Raw genomic sequence first — 20,187 nt, 5'->3', positions numbered from 1 at the left:
GTTGTACGTGTTTTAGCCGTAATGTAACAACGTGAACCTCGGATACTTCCGTTATCATCACAAAGTACTAGAAGGCATCTGTACACAAACCTGTAGATATCAACCTTGCAACGAGATTTGCAAATATAATTGACATGTAGCTGGGCGTAAACAGCCACATGTAAGTTGTAAGTACAATAAAAGTTATTGTTGTTGATATTTGACATGTAGGCTGAGACAAAATCCGATATTGACTTTTCATTTTGAATACGTTTTTTACCATTTCTCATATCGTTGGTTCACTTCCCCCTTCCCCTGAGATGTTGCTGATCTTCTGGCTGGTAGGCTATTATGTTCGGTATACGGGACGCATTTCTCGCTTAGTTTTACAGCTAATAATGTGGTTGGTAGTTTGTCATTTTTCACAAAATTTGTGTATTCCTTGCAACCCTACCGTGCGCTGTTTCGCTGCAGGAAATGACGTCACAGATACGATCAAATGTTGTGTTGGGTTGCCAGCATCCAGGCGGCAAAACGGTCTTTTTTGAACGGCTGTAGCGTCGAATTGACGCACCAACGTGAAAAATGTTACTGAGAAAAGTTGTTTGTTTTGATGTCCTCTACACGAATCTGTGGTCCGTGGGCGCCATTAAAATGACACCCTGTATATGAAAAAATCAAAAATCAAAACTTCCGGTTCCGTCTATTTCTTCTCACACCGATGATGCTATGAAATTAGCGAAAATTTTGATTTTTTCTACTGTCCGGTGAGTGTTTCCTTTTACCTTCTTTGATTTTTACTTAGCCCTTTTGGCCCTCCTTGCTTTTATCCTATATATATATATATATATATATATATATATATATATATATATATATATATATATATATATATATATATATATTAATTAGATATAATAGAAATAAAACACCAATACAGGCATGCAAGTGAAACAAAAACAGAAGTGCGACAACTTCAAATTTTCCGGCAGTTACTTTACATGTGAAGATAACATAGAAGAGTAAACCGCTTCACAAACCCCCTTTCACTGCAGTGCAAGTAGCCTGTTGAGGGTCAGAGCTTTTAGTTGGGAGGTAAGTGGTCATGAAATCACATCACCAGTGTTTTCTTTCTCAAACACAGTCAGCTACTATTGCTTCCATGTAGCTTCCCCAGGGTGGCTATTCACCAGGAATTATGAGTGAATTATTTTCTCTGGGAATTCTGCAGGAATTTTTCTCCGTAGACGTGAAAAATTGCATCTTTTATTAATCCAAATCCCATTGAATTTATACATATTTATAAACACTCTGAGGCAATTTTTTCAGTTTAGTTTTTATTTTTATAGAGGAAGGAAAATAAGGCTGTGTGGAAAATAACACAGAATTCTCTCAATTATTTTACTTTTTGCAGAAGAATCTATCTGGCAGATGGAAGGTAAAATATCTAGAAGTTGATTAGGTAAATTTGAGTGTGAAATTATTAGATAATTAACAATTTTTTGTAAATTTGTATAACAATTGCGACTTGTGCTCGTAGATATGTTTCGAGTCTGACTTGTGAGTGTGTGAAGTGACACCTTAAATGAAATATTTTAAATGTATATACCATTTAATTTAATAAAATTAAAATTTTTGGATACACTGTGTGTATGTATATGTGTGTCGGTGATGAGACGCACTAATATGTAAGGTTGAAATGGAGAAAACATCTGATAGTACCATTGAATTTTTGGAAACGGCCTTGAAAACCAGGAATGATACTTGAATTTCATCTTGGTTCTAGAGTGGCCACCCTGTTCCCGGTTCTTCTCATGCTGCTGGTTCAACACTGATATATTTGGGAAAATCAATCTTTTTTTTTTTGTACTTGAGAATGAAAAGAAACTATTTTTTTGTAGAACTAGCTTATTGGGAGATTTTCTTTACAAAAATGTTTTCATAGTTTATTTTTATTTGTTCATTTATTTTGAACAATTTTGAATAAACTTTATTCTGTTGAAGAGCAAGTGCAGTTTAATATTTAAAACTTGAATTAGCATGTCAATGCACCATAAAATGATCTGGAAATTTGTTTTGAAAGTGACAGGAAAAGTTGAGTTGCTAAAATGATTGTGAAACCTGTTCAGTATGATTTCATAGCATTATTGGCTCACTTGTACTTAAATAAATGTTTATGGGCCTGTTTTTTGTGTAATGTCTTACCTAAGCCTTGTAATCAAGCAGTTCCAGACATGTGTGTAGTGTCTGTGATAGAGCTGCATTGGTTGAGTTTGTAGGGTGTCTGACTGCCTCACGGGAGATCCAGGTTCGATATCCTAGATGGCTGACTTCAGGTGAGAACTTACTTATCATGCCACTGCAGCTCTGGTGCTTGCCCAGCTTCTATTCAAGGGTTACCTGGAAGTAAATGTGACTGGAGTATAGTGCTGCTGATTGCCTCATCTCCAGTGTGGCAGAGTTTGAGAATGTGTGGGGCTCAATCTTCATGCCCCCTGATTGCATTCACGGTGCAATGCACAGCTGATAGCTTTACCTTATTATCAATAATGGGTAATTGAAAGATAAATTCCAACGTGTATTGACTTTAATTTTACAGGTCTTCATCATATGAAGAGAGGGACAGAAACTTGAAGATGATGTACAATAGACGGAAGAAATTCAAGAAACTTTGCATGGGGCGTGAATCTATCATTAAGATGATTAGAGGACTCCCTTTACTCACTAAGCACTTTGGAACTTCTTTTTCAATTGATCTCTTATGTTACACGGTAAGTGCCTTTATGGATATCTATTTCACCTTTATTATAAAACTTACTAGTAATATATTATTTATTCAGAAAATGTATAGAATTTATTCAAGTTATTTTGTAAGAGAAACAATATCATTGAGTATTACAAGAGTAAAACATACCCTAAGCCAACTTGAAATAACCAAAAATATAGGAAAAGTAAATACTATATTCAGAACAGCATTTTTAATAATTAAGAAAATACTTCAAAGGCTAAGAAAAATATTTGAGTACTTGAATCTTTTCACAAGTATTCAGAGTTACATAATTAGCTTATATTCTGTCCTAAATTCCTTCATAGATAAGTACTTACTTTTTCCATGAAGCTGTTTTTCGTAGTTCTATTAATTTTGGTGGCCACTGCCAATATACTTGTTAGAACTTGTTGTATTGTTGGTTAGTCGTGCATCTGTTGTTTTTAGTTCTTTGTCTGCTGCTATGTGCGCTGTTGTCATCTGCCTGCCTATGTCCGTGATTAACAGAACTATGAAAAATACCTTTGTGGGAAAAGTGACTACAGTGGAACCCTGATTTTACGTTCCCCAGTTTTATATTTTCCCGCTTTATACATTCAATCTTCATGGTCCCAATAAAACAAATTGCTACAAAATTTTCCCGCATTTTAGGTTTTTTCATCTTGATCCCCTGAAAAATGTAAAATCGAGGTTTCACTGTACTACGGTTCTCTGTATTTATTTACTACCGCTTCTCTCATTTCTCAAATATAAATTCTTCCTATACACTACAGTCCCGTTTAACTGAATTTGATGGGACCGATGGTGCTTCGGTTGAACCAGAATTCGGATAAAACGTGATAAAGGTTTTTTGATATACAGTACGTACATTTTATTACGTACAGTATTTTGATTTCAGCATGTAGGCATAGACAAAAAGCTTACAATAATACGTAATCATTTAACTCAAGAACATGGATTACAGTAACATTAAGGCTCTGGTACAAAAAGCCGTACAACTAAAACAATAAAGCTTAATTCAGCTTGTGAAAAAAAATGATATTTTATTTTGCCTAAGATTAGATGAACGCTTCTTAGCAGCTTGATCTCTTAAGACGTTTAATCTCATGCTGCAATGTCAGGGGTCCCGGGTTCGAATCCCGGCCTGGGCGCAAATGTTTATGAGTATCCATTCATCAATTTCATCATATCATCACTCATCCCCATCTTCGCAAATTAGCCAAAAGTGGCACAAAAAGCAAAGTAAAATAAAGCAAATCAATCAATCTAAAATTTTTAATCAGAAGCAATTCATAATCGCTGCCGATCACCAAAAATATTCTCTCACTGAACACAACGCCATGCTACGAAACTACGTACAATATAATGCTCGCTAACAGTAAGATTTCAGGTGCACCAAACTGAATTATCAATCTCAACTGGCAGGTATCTCTTGTCCTTGAGCGTACAGCACAGTACACATGCTAAAAATAGATGGGGTAGTGGGTGAGTACAGCCAACCATTGTAACAATGAACTTACTCTGTGATAACTAACTGTTAGACCAAAACAAAGAAAAAGTGCTTCGTCAGTGCTCCCACGTAAAACACGGTCACGCACGAGTAACTGCTTTTTTAGCGTTTCAGTTAAACAGGATTGTAGTGTATATTGTTTCTCATTGAGAGTCAGCTACATACCATTTTCAGGTAATAATTTTCTTCTTCTCTTATGAGAAGCACCCAGTCTTGTTGGTGCCAAATGGTTATTGAATGTTTCTTTGAAAATTTGTGAAAGGTGTTTATATTTGTTTACTTGTGTGAAGAAAGTGGCCACTGTGTCTATTGACTGTGATTAAACTTTAATTCTCAGAGTGGTCAGTGTCACGTGCTAAGTAGAGTGACTGCAAAATGATATGGAATTTATACACTTCTTGCTTGAATGTTTGCATGACTTCTGAATATAATTTGAAAAATGCACCTGCAAGTGGTTGTATTTTAACTTACAGTCCAGTGTTCTGGACCCATTTCCAGATCCAAAACAAAAATGAATTTCAAAAGGGAAGGGAGGAACGTAATAATAATAACCCGTGGCACCACAGCTTGTGAGGGACAGGGCCTACCTACCTATTCCCAGCCTCACGCCCAGCTGCCGAGGTGGAAGATCATGCAACCATTTACTGGGCAATGCGTGGTTAACACAACAAACCCCCAGTCATTGTTGTATGTTTCCATGACCAACTTACGCTACTCATTCGTAGCTCCTCAATTTCCCCACGATGACGGGTGACCACCAGTCCCATACACAGGCTGATACCTCAAGAGAAAACTTGTTACACTTTCCCCAGGAGACTCGAACCTGCACACGTTCTATAACCAGAGCCAGAAGCGTGAGCCTTAGACTGCATGGCTGGGGTGCGGGACAAGGGACGATCATGCTAAAACTTGAAATTGTGGCTGACCATGATATGAGGTTCTGTCGACGGAGCCTTGCTTATAATTTTAAATGAGACTATCTTCTTCATTTTTACCCATCTTTGTTTTATCTTTTTAAACTTTTTCTTAAAATTTTTAATTCATGGGGTTCCTGAGGAATTTGTTTAAAATGTTGGACTGAAGGGAAAATTAAAAGACAATCAATAATGTGAGTACAAAACCCTTTTTAATGTTTTTTAATTAATGCATATTTATATATTATTTTCTAATGTTTACTTAATAAACTGAAAGAACGTATGGTACTCGGTTACTATACATGAAACTTTTTTTAAGAGAGTACTTCATTTCAGTATATTAATTTGTTAGTGTGTTTCATTCCATGACACTTGAATAATGTTTACATTGGAATGAATATATAAATAGTGGTGAATTAAGTGTAAATTTTTGCCAACTACATTTTTTTTCTTTCAGGACCACTATCATCTTGTGTCTTTTTGTGGTATCTTTGAGGAGACCAGGAAGGGGAATAAAATATTCCATAGATCATTTAAGAGGGTGTTCATGATTGTCCGAGAAGGGATTGAACATAAAATTTGCAATGAGGAATTGTTCTTAGCAGATGTAACTCCTGAGCAAGCAGCATCCAAGGTATGTTCAGCGTAAAAGACCAGATAAGATTTTTCTTATTTGTACAAGACTTAAGAATATTAGGATAGCTGTGGTAAATCAGGCACAACAGACTACAGCTTGAAGCTTTCCTGGCAAAGAATCCTTTGGATTATAGATCAAGCAAATTATGCACTTTGAACCAATACCCATAGTGATGCCAATGTTCAGTGGTGCAGGAAGGGGGGGTAAATTTTTGAAGGGGGTACTGTACCCCCTAAATCCGTAAATCTAGTTGTACCCCCTCCCCCCACCTTTGGTAATTTGACAGCAGATGCAAGGTGCTACTGTTAAAAGAACATATTTTCAATTCGCCCAATAAAAAAAAGTGTATTTTGTTTATAACTTACAAGTGTTATCTTCCTTACCACAGAAATTCAAACCATTGTAAACTTATTCTACTACATTGTGCTTGCTACTAGTTAGTTGATTGACCTATGTTCTTGGAAACCTCTTTAAGGAGATGAAAATTGTTTAAAATGTGTGTGGAACGATTGAATCAGATTTGCCATCAGAAAATCACGCTGCAGATGAATGCTCCTTTGGGTAAGGGGGTACACTATTCTAATGAAGTGGTCGCGTTGATTCGAAGATAAGATACAAATCTTCATGAGAAGAGTATATGACTGATCCCATTATCTTTTGAATATTTAAAATGGAATTTTCCGAAACGAAATACTTACACGAACGAGACGAGACACGACAGACCAACTGGGGGGGGGGGGGGGGGTACAATGTATTCCGGTACCTCACACACATTTTTATAATAACTTTGTAAGAGGGTGTTCGGAAAACTATACTTAAATCTACATATTAAGACTTTTTTTTAAAATAGTGTCTCGAATAGCCTATCTGCATCTATAATAAGTTTTAATAACTTCAGAGTGGAACAAACAAGGATGAGAAAGACCTCACCACACAGGAGACGAGATGAGGCTGTGACAATTCTCGACTCAATGCATCGCGATAACATTCCTAGGTGAAATTAAATTTTTCCTAGACATTTAAACAAGGTGCAACTTGCAATTTTTTTATTTTTGCCTATGTATTAGGTATACTTATAATTGGACATAAATTGCTTAAAATCTAATTCTGATATCGAATGCAACACAAGCCAGATAAATGCATTGCAGGTACTATTCGTAGATTTTGGATTGGATTCACAAGGTCTTTGAATGAGATGGGAATGTTTGATTGATTTATTTGGTTCATTTTACTTCGCATTTCTGTAACTTTTGGCTCTTCGCGAAGATGAGGATGAGTGATGATGTGATGAAATTGATGGACACTCACAAATAACACTCATGCCAGGGCCGGGATTCGAACCTGGGACCTCTGGCATCATAGCATGCTATGCTAACCCCTCCGCCACAGAGGCGGGCGAGGTGGGAATGTGTTTTGGATTTTCTTTGTAGATGCGAAAATCTTTAACTGTGACGCGCACATGCTTTTGCTTATATTATAGTTTACCTTTTCACATAAACGAGAAATTGACATGCCTCTCTAAAACACACGCATGTATCGGCATTTAATACCACTATATACAAAAAAAAAATACTTTGGTCGGGTCTTCACATTGTCCACCCAAGATTGAGATGGAAAAAAACTTTTGAGCGTATGGCTTTCCTTGCTTCCTCTGAGATCTGAAGAATTTCGTTTTTGTTTTGTAATGATAGTAGTTTCAGTGCTTGAAGAGTGCCATTAGGTACAGCTAATTACATAACAAATAAATGCTTTGTCAAATGTTTCACAAATATTTCAAAGTTAGACATCCTACTTCTTGATCGGGAACCATCTCAACTTAGTTTTATTTTTATTTTTTAATACCACGGCCTATAGATGTCTGAGAAAATACCAATACATGGTTTCTAAAAGGCATTGGATGTGGTACACATCTGCCATAAATTGTTTAAAGATATTTTTATGAGTAGCTATGGAACTTTAAAAACAGAATGAACTGAACTGGACCTCTGTTAAGTATGGTATATTCAATAATGTGGTTCTATATCCAGTGGGTGGGAGATGATTATTCCTGGTTGGGGTGATTCAAGATCCTCCTCAGCCCCTTTAATCCCCGTCGTCGTCTTGTAATCAAGGGGTCCCGGGTTCGATACCCGGTGGAGGCACATAGTGGTTCGGATCCCACTTTAAACTGTAGGTCCAGTCTCGATTAGCCTTACTGTGCCTAAAGTGGACTTAAAACACTAACTCAATCAATCAATCAAACCCTTTAATCTCAACCTGCATTAAAATGAATAGATGTATCTTTGTTCGCAATTTTCACATTTCGAACTCATTTTCCGTTCCGTTAAATCCAAATAAGCCCAGAACAAGGTCGAGAGCTTTATATATTTCTGAATTGTTATCTGGTTTAAAATATGTTAAAAAAAATTCTAAGAAAAACAAACAAAAAATATTTATGCAAATTTTGCATTAAATAACAGGACATTCGTGTGTTTCTTGTTTTTATGCAAATCTTGGCGATATTAACTACACATAACAGTTGGGCTGAAAAGTTCGTAGGCTAACATAGTAAAAAATATTTTTTTGACAAAATTCGATTTTATTATTCAATATAGTTGCCTTCGAGGGCGATACAACGATTATAGCAGTCATACAATTTTTCGATGCCATTTTTATAGTACGATTTCTCTTTAGCCTCAAAATAGGCCTCAGTTTCGGCGATTACCTCTTCATCAGTGCTAAATTTCTTTCCAGCGAGCATTCTTTTAAGGTCTGCAAACAGGAAAAAGTCACTGGGGGCCAGATCTGGAGAATATGGTGGATGGGGAAGCAATTCGTAGTCTAATTCATATAATTTTGCCATCGTTTTCATTGAGTTGTGACACGGTGCATTGTCTTGATGAAACAGCACTTTTTTCTTCTTCAAATGGGGCCGTTTTTTTGTGATTTCATCCTTTAAACGCTCCAACAACGCTATGTAATAATCTCATCTATCTCGATCAACTTCACTTTACGATCATTTAAAATTATTTTGTGGACTTTTTTGATGTTTTCGTCGGTAACAGCCTCTTTGGGGCGTCCACTGCGTGCATCGTCTTCGATGCTCATTTCGCCTCGTTTAAATTTAGCAAACCACTTCTCAACGGTTGATTTTCCTGGTGCAGAGTCCGAATAATGTTTATCAAGCCAAGCCTTGGCTTCAACAGTAATTTTTTTTCGCCAAAAAGCAATGCTTTATTAACACACGAAATTCTTTTTTATCCATTTTTTCACAATAACAAAAGCTGCTTCACTCACAATGCTATATCTCACGAACTAATTATCCGGCAGCTGTGAAATTTATACACGTATCTTTTGAAGGTTAGTAGTAAGTAAAAATCACATGGATTTAATTCTAGTAACGCCATCTATGAGTCAGCCTACGAACTTTTCAGCCCAACTGTTAAGCTAGATAATGAGGGCGTGCTGTTATATCTCTATTATTTACTATCTTTTACCTATTCATGTAATATTAACAAAACAGTATGAATTAATTTACATATTTAATTAATATTTTAATTTAATTAAATATAAGTATTCTAATAAGGTAAAAAGGTAAAGTTCTCCCCTGTGCATAGCACCATGCAATGAAGGCGTATAGGGGGTGTGGGGGTAACGCCCCACACTTTCTTGATCCGGTCGTGAGTGGGGGTGATGTGATCAGCATCATGCCCCTGACTGACTTTACCCCGCAGGGTTTCCCCCAGGTACCCCATGTTATTATTATTTATTTTGATTATTATTGCGACACTTGGTTGGACACCCCCCCCCAAATGTGTGTGTGTGTGATATATATATATATATATATATATATATATATATAAAAATCAAATAAGGTAAAAGGAAACACTCACCGGACAGTAGAAAAATTCAAAATTTTCGCTAATTTATAGCATCATCGGTGTGAGAAGAAACAGAAGACGGAACCGGAAGTTGGGGTCCTGCAGAGTTGCCAGGTCCCCATTGAAGAAGAAGCGGTGCGTAGAACGAAAAAAACACTGTTTCGTCACCAGGCTTGTCGTAAACTGTGAGTGGGGAGGATGAGTTGGGAGGGAGGGCGGGAGGGTGGGTGAGGGTGGGCATTACTGGGTGGCCTTGTTCAGGCCAGGTGGAGTGGTTGCACTCATGGCCGATATATAGGCCCTCTCCCATCTTTTGCGAACAGAGGTGTTGGCTGGTTGGGGTAGGAGGTGGATGATCGCTACCCGGAAGCAGTCGTTGAAACTGATGTTGTGGTGGTTGGTGTGGACGGCGACAGTGAAGTCCAGGTTGTGGGTGGAGGAGCGGTGGTTATTGATGCGGAGGTTGAGGGCCGTTGATGTTTCCCCCAGGTAAAAATCACCACAGATGTTGCAGGTGAGGATGTAGATAAGGTTTGAGGCATGGCAGGTCCCTTTGGGATGGAGGGTAAATTTGCCAGTGGCCGTGTGCACCTGGAGGGTGTGAGAAGTGATGAGGATGGGACAGGTCTTGCACCTGGGTCGGTTGCATTTATGGGCAGGGGGGTGTTGGATGTGTGGTGAAGGAGTGTTGTGGACCAGGATGTTTTGGAGGTTAGGGGGGCGTTTGAAAACCACCCTGGGTTTGTCGGGAAATATGTTTTTGGTTTCGGGATCACTGTGGAGGATTGGGAGAAGAGAGTGCAGTGTGTGCCTGATTTTGTTGAGGTGGGGATGATATTGGGTGATGAGTGCAGGTGGGTTGGTGGCAGCAGGTTTCTTGGTGGTAGTGGTATGTGAGGCAGCTCGTGATATTTGCTTGGTGACCAGGATGGAGGGATATCCACGGTTAACCAGGGCCTGGTGTAGACCACATGCAATACCTACACTTCTCCAGCTCCCACCCGTTCCACACCAAAAAAGCAATTCCATTCTCTCTGGCCCTCAGGGGACAGCGCCTGAACTCTTCACCCACCTCCCGCCAGAATTATAACCTCCGCCTACACCAGGCCCTGGTTAACCGTGGATATCCCTCCATCCTGGTCACCAAGCAAATATCACGAGCTGCCTCACATACCACTACCACCAAGAAACCTGCTGCCACCAACCCACCTGCACTCATCACCCAATATCATCCCCACCTCAACAAAATCAGGCACACACTGCACTCTCTTCTCCCAATCCTCCACAGTGATCCCGAAACCAAAAACATATTTCCCGACAAACCCAGGGTGGTTTTCAAACGCCCCCCTAACCTCCAAAACATCCTGGTCCACAACACTCCTTCACCACACATCCAACACCCCCCTGCCCATAAATGCAACCGACCCAGGTGCAAGACCTGTCCCATCCTCATCACTTCTCACACCCTCCAGGTGCACACGGCCACTGGCAAATTTACCCTCCATCCCAAAGGGACCTGCCATGCCTCAAACCTTATCTACATCCTCACCTGCAACATCTGTGGTGATTTTTACCTGGGGGAAACATCAACGGCCCTCAACCTCCGCATCAATAACCACCGCTCCTCCACCCACAACCTGGACTTCACTGTCGCCGTCCACACCAACCACCACAACATCAGTTTCAACGACTGCTTCCGGGTAGCGATCATCCACCTCCTACCCCAACCAGCCAACACCTCTGTTCGCAAAAGATGGGAGAGGGCCTATATATCGGCCATGAGTGCAACCACTCCACCTGGCCTGAACAAGGCCACCCAGTAATGCCCACCCTCACCCACCCTCCCGCCCTCCCTCCCAACTCATCCTCCCCACTCACAGTTTACGACAAGCCTGGTGACGAAACAGTGTTTTTTTCGTTCTACGCACCGCTTCTTCTTCAATGGGGACCTGGCAACTCTGCAGGACCCCAACTTCCGGTTCCGTCTTCTGTTTCTTCTCACACCGATGATGCTATAAATTAGCGAAAATTTTGAATTTTTCTACTGTCCGGTGAGTGTTTCCTTTTACCTTATTTGATTTTTACTTAGCCCTTTTGGCCCTCCTTGCTTTTATCCATTATATATATATATATATATATATATATATAGAGAGAGAGAGAGAGAGAGAGAGAGAGAGAGAGAGAGAGAGAGGGGGGGGTAGGTAGGTACCTACCTATACCTAGCAGGCATGTATCTAGAAATACACACACACATATATATATATATATATATATATAATATGGGAGGCTGAGGCTGAATTTTGTACCCTCCCAAATGAAAAATGTTCCTGCGCCACTGCCAATGTTGATGCTGAGGTATTGGTATTGGCATCAGTATCGAAGAGTATTGGTTTGATTTTATTTGCTGATACTGACCAATATTTTCCCATCATTTTGACCATTTGCGGGGTTGCAAAAATGCTCTATGACACTTGTGCAGTATAATTATCCTGGAAGTTATGCAAAATTCAAATTTCCATTATTTTTTTTATTTTACCAATTTTACATATGTATAAAAAAGAGTGTATTTTGTGATTAGTCCCACACCGTGGCCAAGCCGTCTAAGGCACCAGGCTTTCGCCCCCGGCTAGGGATGCACGCAGGTTCGAGTCCCCTGGTAGAAGTGTAACAACTTTCCTCCTGAGATTTCAGCCTGTGTATAGTACCGGGGGCCACCCACCGTTGTGAGGAAATTGGAGAGCTAAGAATGGGTAGCACAACCTAATCATGGGAACCTAGAATGACAAATTTGGGTTCGTCATCCTGAGAACACAGTCACCCCACCCTGTAACTGGTTCAATGATCTCCCACCTCAGCAGGTGGGAGTGAGGTCGGCAGTCGATATGTGGCCCTGGCCCTCAAGGGCTGTTGTGCCACGAGTTATTATTATGAAGTTATTAAATAACAGGTATTTTTTATATTCTGATGTAATTTTTGCATTATTTTAAAGTCAAATAAAACCTGGTAATTTGATGCTTTTAATTGTAGTGAAGGAACGGGTCATGAATGTATCTTCAGGGCTTCTCGGTATCTTTGAGAATATAATTTGTATGATCGTTTCTACATAAAATTATTTTTGTTTTTTGACTGTGTCTGTTTCATATAAGTAACTTTTTATTAAACTTGAAGAAATGTTCATAATCTGTTTTCACTTTTTTGCATTAGTGCTGATGTTCTCTGTCTACATAAATGGAACATTCACCATTCACTTCATGTATTCTACAACATTTGCGGTGCTGTTCATGACATCCAAACATCTGGAGAATTTTCTTTCTGTAACGTGTACCTGTTATTTCATACATATAAAAATATCTTTTTGACAAATACATCCTAGGAGTAATAGTTGTAATATATAATAGCTGTTAAAACAATTATACACATAAATCTTATTGATTTAATATGAAATTAACAGAGTGAATTATTATGGAATTTTTTTGCCAGAAAAAGGATTCCTGGAGCAAAATGTTATCAAATTTTCCCTACATAGGCGTAACTTGATGAGAAGGGGGGAGAGGGCACTTTTCAGGTGTATTAAAATTTACGATTTAATGGTACTTTCGTTAACCTTGGGACGTAAGAATCATAGTAATGAGTAATTTTTATGATTTTGCACGTGGATGCTATTTTTATGGAGTAGAAAATTGATTTATTCTGCACCCGCAAAATTAAGCTCCCAAGTTCAAATCTACCTCCCCACCAAGTTAGGTCTCATGTTTTTCGTATTTTACATTTTTCCCACATTTTAAGTTTTTTCTCCTTGGTTCCCTGAAAAATGTAAAATTGAGGTTCCACTGTATGTAGTGTTAGTTGAAAGTAATTTGTGTACTTTTATTATTTTGAATAATTTTAATATTTTGTTTTAGTTCTTTCTGTACTTGCGTCTGCGTGTATTTAATTAATAGTATTAGATATTGCAAAGAATATGATTAAATCTACTTTGTTGTGTTCCTATATAATTTCTTACAGCAAGAAAAACATGTAAGGTGTTGTTGAAGAGATTTTCTTGGGACATCAACTAGATGAGTTCAGAACTTGGGAGGATTAAGGTGGAGGGCAAAGGTAGCAATTGCCTCTCCCTTTCACTTCCCAAATGGTGATCATCACTCAATGCAGTCATCCTCAAGATGCAAATTAGCACAAGAAAAAAATGATTGTCAACCCTAAAAGACATTTGAAGTTAACAATGAATTAACATAGTAACTGGCAATTTGGTAACCACGGTTAATATTGAAACATTATTCCATTTTTTACTTATCTTTATCTTGTTTACATGGAAACGAATACTGCATTACATCTGATGATTTCTCTCAACGTGAAATATTGCATTTTGTTTGCTAAAGAAAAGTTATTATTTTTATAATGTATAGGGCTAGGCTTGGTTTTCAAATTTCCTATAATTTTCTTATCATTGAACAGCCATGAAAATTCGAGTATCGGAAATTCTCGTAGCCTTCCGTCAATGGTTATAAACAGTGGCTGTGATTGGGTTTCAAAACCTGGATGGGGGACAAGGTGCCAAGACTGGGGAGGAAAGACATTATATTTCCCTTTGTAGATAAGGTTAAGCATAGTGCTGGGGTAAAAGTGGTGAAAAGTAGGGGGTAACTACCCCTCACCCCCCTAATCGCCCCCATTGGTCATAAAATTAAAATGACCAAATATTGCAGACTGCAGACTTCTGGAGCTTGCCTATCTACACAAACAACACATTCATTCATGAAAGAGAAAAATCGAAATTCTATCACAATGTGAAAAATTGTCAATGTTATTTTTGTATGTATTTTTTGGATCGCAAAGAAAGAACAAAATATTAAAGAACATCATCTGTCGATTGTTCAAAAGTAAGCATCATGAGTCACTTATACACTTTACCTCTGCTAACCCAGTGGTAAAAATGTGCACAATCTATCACAAGGTGAAATGATGAATCATCATTCCAATAAATGAGACATGAATTTACTGGTAATCAAAATTGATATTTTACACTAGAAAGAAGGCCCAGATTTGTAATTTATTTATTTTTCTTGTGAATTAAAAAGCTTTGTGAAGTATTTCACAATTTCACGTTTCAAGAAGGATGATAAAGGACCAGGTCTGGCTTCACAAAGTCAAATTAGCTATAGTGATTATCACATGCAAAAAGCAACGTATTGCCACCAAAGAGATCCCAACTTCAACAACAGATGAAGAGCAACCAATTGTGCTCTAAAGCCTCACACCACCCTCAAGTATTACAGCATGAAATGGTTCCAATAATTGGAATTACAATTATTGTAATCCCACTCATATGTGCTCACATGATTGTGTTAAGTACGTCAAGTTTATCCAAAAGATATTAATAGATTATTTTACATTAATGAAGAATCGATTCCATTTTCTTGTCCCATCTTTGATTTTTGTATTAAAAATTTGGGGGCGGCGTGACGTTTTGCTTATTAATCGTTTCGGGTTGGCGACTGTTTACTTGTTTATTTCAGCCGTCTGACCCGGCAGTGAATTAGGAATATTGTGCGTTATTGAAATTAATTTTTGTTGGTAATAATTTGTGTTAATTATGTTATGTGTTAATAATGATGTGTGTGTGTGTGTGTGTGTGTGTGTATGTGTGTGTGTGTGTGTGTGTGTCTGTGTGTTTATATTGTGTAGTAGTTGTGGTGTGTGTGTGTTTATATTGTGTTATAGTTGTGATGTGTTTGTGTGTGTCTTGTGTAGTAGTTATGCTGTCTAATGTGTTTGTGTTCGTCTTGTGTAGTAATTGTGCTGTCTAATATGTTTGTGTTTGTCTTGTGTAGTAGTTCCTCCATTCATATTGGGGGTTAGGCGTAGAGCTGACAACTCTGCACTGTAAAAAGACATGTCAAGAAACAGAAATATAAGGCCATGGATGTTCCCAAGGTAAAATATTCCGGAGGTAAAATAGTCCCCCGTTCGGATCTCCGGGTGGGGACTACTTTGGGAGGTCCCTGGACTAAGGATAAGATCTACATTAGGAATAAGGATATTAAATTAGGCACCTGGAATGTTCTGAGCCTTTACCGGCCTGGGGCATTTCAGTGCACAGTTAATGAGATAGTGAAGTATAAATTAGATGTAGTAGCTGTCCAGGAAGTTAGGTGGCTAGGAGAAGGGAATTGTAAAACTAAAAATTATACTTTTTTCTATGGTGGTACTGAAAATCATAATTTTGGAACAGGCTTTTTCATAAATAATAGAATTATCTCGGCTCTTAAAACAGTAGAATTTATTAATGATAGGATATCATATGCAGTTTTACAGGGTAGGTGGTGTAAAATTATTTTAATAAACATACATGCACCAACGGAAGATAAAGATGATAATACTAAAGATGATTTTTATACAGAGTTAGAACAGGTCTTTGATAAATTTTCTCAGTATGATATGAAAATTCTGTTAGGTGACTGTAATGCACAGATTGGCAAAGAAGAGACATTTAAACCCACGATTGGTAAAGAAAGTCTTCATGAATTAAGTAATGATAATGGTATAAGATTGATTACTTTTGCAACCTCAAAGAATTTAATTGTGAAAAGTACCACTTTTAAACATAAAGATATCCATAAATATACCTGGTCTTCTCCAGATGGTATAACTCATAATCAGATAGATCATATTCTCATTGATAAGAGAAGGCATACTAGTATAATTGACATTCGTACACATAGAGGTGCTGACTGTGCCAGTGACCATTATTTAGTAATTGCTAAATTAAGAGAAAGACTCTCAGTGATAAATCATAAGCAACAAAATCTAAAAGTTCTAAAATTTGATACAGGAAAGTTTACTGATGAAAGAATTAAGAAAGATTACCAAATTAAACTGTCAAATAGATTTGATGTTTTGCAGGATTTAAATGGTGATGAAAATATAAATGAAACAGACGTAAATAAGAATTGGGAGCACATACGTAATGCAATAGAATCAGCAGCTAAAGAAAGTATAGGATACCATAAACCAAGAAAAAGTAAGCCATGGTTTGATAATGAATGTCATAATCTAATAGAAATAAGAAATCAGGCTAGACTTAGGTGGTTAAATAACTCTGATGATACAAATCTAAGCAATTATAATAGAATAAAGCGAGAAGTTAACCGCACGTTTAGAAGTAAAAAAAGAGATTACTTGAAAAGCAAAATTAACGAAATTGAAACAAACAGCAAAAATAAAAATATCAGAGATTTATATAAAGGTGTAAATGAATTTAGAAAGGGGTGGCAACCTAAAGTAAACTTGATAAAAGATAAAGACGGTGATTTTCTAGCTGACCCAAGCGATATTCTAAATAGATGGAAGAACTACTTTAATGACCTTTTAAATGTGCACGTAGGAGATAAATCAGAAGTAAATGAAGTACACACAGCAGAACCTTTAGTTCCAGAACCTAACTTGACTGAAGTTAAAGATGCTATTAAACGGCTAAAGAATAACAAAGCACCTGGCATTGATTTAATACCAGCTGAGTTAATTAAATATGGTGGAAATTCATTAATATGTCAAATTCATAAATTAATTTGTTTAATATGGAATAAAGAAGAAATCCCTCAACAGTGGAAAGAATCCATAATTGTTCCTGTGTTTAAAAAAGGTGATAAAATGAACTGCAATAATTACCGTGGAATTTCTCTACTCTCAACAACATACAAAATATTGTCTAACATTCTTTTAACAAGACTAACCCCATACGCTAATGAAATTATAGGTGATTATCAATGTGGATTTAAACGTAACAGATCAACTACAGATCAAATTTTTCACATCAGACAGACACTTGAAAAAAAGTGGGAATATAATCAAAATGTCCATCAGCTATTCATTGATTTCAAAAAAGCATATGATTCGGTCAAAAGAGATAAATTATATAATATATTAGTAGAGTTTGGAATACCTAAGAAGCTTGTTAGTATGATAAAAATATGCACCAGTGAAACAGAAAGTAAAATTCGTGTGGGTAATAATATGTCTGACAAATTTACAATTCATGATGGGTTAAAACAAGGAGATGCATTATCTCCATTGCTCTTTAATTTTGCCTTAGAATATGCTGTAAGGAAGGTAAAAGAAACTAACGAAGGACTAAAATTAAATGGTGTGACTCAGTTGTTAGCATATGCAGATGATGTAGACTTACTGGGGGATGATGTGAATACAATTAAGAATAATGCTAGAATATTTTTCAAAACTGCTAAAGAGATAGGTTTGGAAGTTAACAAAGAGAAAACTAAATATATGGTTACAGGCCGAAACCAAGTGCTAGGTAATAATCAAAATCTAATTATTGATAACAACTCGTTTGAACCAGTTTCCAAATTCAAATACTTAGGAGTAATATTAACAAATGAAAATTATATTAAAGAGGAAATAAAAAGTAGGCTTAATTCAGGAAATGCATGTTACTTCTCTCTTCATAAACTTTTGTCTTCTCGTTTAATATCTAAGAAACTAAAAGTTAAAATATACAAAACAGTAATTTTGCCTGTAGTATTATATGGGTGTGAAACTTGGTCCCTTACATTGAAAGAGGAACATAAATTGAGAGTATTTGAAAATAAGATCCTTAGGAAAATATTTGGACCTAAAAGGGATGAGGAGACAGGTGAGTGGAGAAGGTTACATAATTTAGAACTACATAATTTGTACTCATGTCCAGATATTATTAGAATAATTAAATCAAGAAGACTTAGGTGGGCAGGCCATGTGTCACGAATGGGAGAGGAAAGAGGAGTTTACAGGATTCTTGTTGGGAAACCAGATGGTAAGAGACCTGTAGGAAGGCCAAGACGAAGATGGAGGGACAACGTTGAGATGGACCTAAAGGAAATCGGTAGGGATGGAAAAGAGTATATGGATCTTGCTCAAGATAGGGACAGATGGAAGGCCTGTGTTGCTGCAGCCATGAACCTTCGGGTTTAAGAAGGCTAGAGAGTTAGTTAGTTAGTTAGTTTATTATTTTGAAGTATAATATCGTCTCTTACGAGTAGAGAATTTGATAGAATCTTATTTTTATCATTTGTTGCTGAGATTGTGTAAAAGAACCTTGGATGTTAGTACATAAGTGTGAATGACAGAGACTTGTCTTTGTAGCACTTTTGCTAAGCTCACTGCATAATCCTAAACTTAGAATTGTTCACACAACAGTCACATACAGATAGGTGAAGTGCTGTAATAATTGTTTCTGGTTGATTTGAGTTCACTGGACTTCAAATTGCCTTGTTCTTACCTTTCAGATATTCTAGTGACAGCTTTAAACGAGAATGGCACCAAACATGCTTTAACTCAATAATGAGAAAGAAATGCTCGTGAGAGAGAGTGGGTGGTAAATTTGATTGGAACATTTGTACATCTCAAAGCATTTTGAAAAGTTATGAAAATTGCGAGTTGACCAGGAGCTTCAGAATTCTGTGCCAGTCGTCCATCATTGCACTACCAAGTAAACCTCTGCTTTCAGTTGTATGTCCATTTCACGCATACTGCAAATTCTCATTGTCAAAGTCTTCGTCTGGATGCATGAACACCAATGCCACCCTGCAAATGAGTAAAACTAATTTGAATTAAAATTCCTAGAGTTGCAAATAGCTGGCACTAGTGATCACGTGTGTGCAGGTGGCCAAAGAGAAATTGCAGTATAACTAAAAATGTACATACTTGTGCAAACTATGGTGAGGTCTTTGGTATACCAAGAACCCACATTTATTTTCTTGCTGATTTACTTAAATCCTCTGTGTGTGTAAGCACACAATTTCTACAGCTGTTCAATTATTATTTTTTTAATATTTTTCTACTGCAATTGCTCATTATATATATCAGTACTATGAGGAAATATTTTTTGTTATTTTCAACCGTAGAACCCACATTTATTTTCTTGCTGATTTACTTAAATCCTGTGTGTATAAGCACACAATTTCTACATCTGTTCAATTATTTTTATTTTATTTTTTTTATTTTTGTACTGAAATTGCTCATTAAATATATCAATACTATGAGGAAATATTTTTTATGTTATTTTCAACCATAGAACCCTATCATAAATTGGATAATTACAAGGGGTGTTCAAGTCAAACTAGAACTTTTGAGTTTATTAAATAAAAGAACAAATTTCACAGTGGAAACTGCATGTATTTTTCGACATACTCCCCTGCTACATTTATACACTTACCCCAACATTTAACTAATGCCTGGAAAGCTTCGGCGTAGAAAAATTTGTTAGTGTGCCTTTACCAGGAATGACTGGCATCGTCACTGAAGGATGGACAGCAATCTTTGAATCATTTACACCATTTAAATGTCTTACGGAGGCTGAGCGTCTCATCATCATACTGAGCTTGAACACGCTGTTCCATGCACACACTAACATTGTTGTCTGCTCTCCTGATCAATGGTCTCGGACTTGCCTGCAACATGTGCACCACCTATCAGTAATATGGTACACTAGCCACTTACTACTGCATATAGTACCACCATGCCAG

The 20,187-nt window shown here is 37.2% G+C and overlaps 1 protein-coding gene across 2 annotated transcripts in view; it reads left to right on the top strand.

Moving 5' to 3' along the window:
• Nucleotides 1–19,735, top strand: part of LOC145980760 (uncharacterized) — a 65,309-nt gene extending 45,574 nt beyond the window's left edge. The window contains exons 11-13 of one of the 2 annotated variants that reach the window (XM_083113824.1): nt 2,579–2,750; nt 5,628–5,804; nt 18,949–19,735. In XM_083113824.1, the coding sequence (XP_082969950.1) occupies nt 2,579–2,750; nt 5,628–5,804; nt 18,949–18,957 (358 nt within the window). In that variant the 3' untranslated portion in view covers nt 18,958–19,735. Of the gene's footprint in view, nt 1–2,578; nt 2,751–5,627; nt 5,805–12,871; nt 12,968–18,948 lie in introns of those variants that run through there. The other variant, XM_083113825.1, reaches the window with a different exon arrangement.
• The last annotated feature ends 452 nt before the right edge of the window (nt 19,736–20,187 follow it).

The sequence above is a fragment of the Lepisma saccharinum genome, chromosome 28 (assembly GCF_977018435.1).
Source record: "Lepisma saccharinum chromosome 28, izLepSacc3.1, whole genome shotgun sequence".
Lineage (NCBI taxonomy): Eukaryota > Metazoa > Arthropoda > Insecta > Zygentoma > Lepismatidae > Lepisma > Lepisma saccharinum.
Note: the sequence above shows the minus strand (reverse complement) of the source record. Positions and strands in the feature narration are given on the sequence as shown.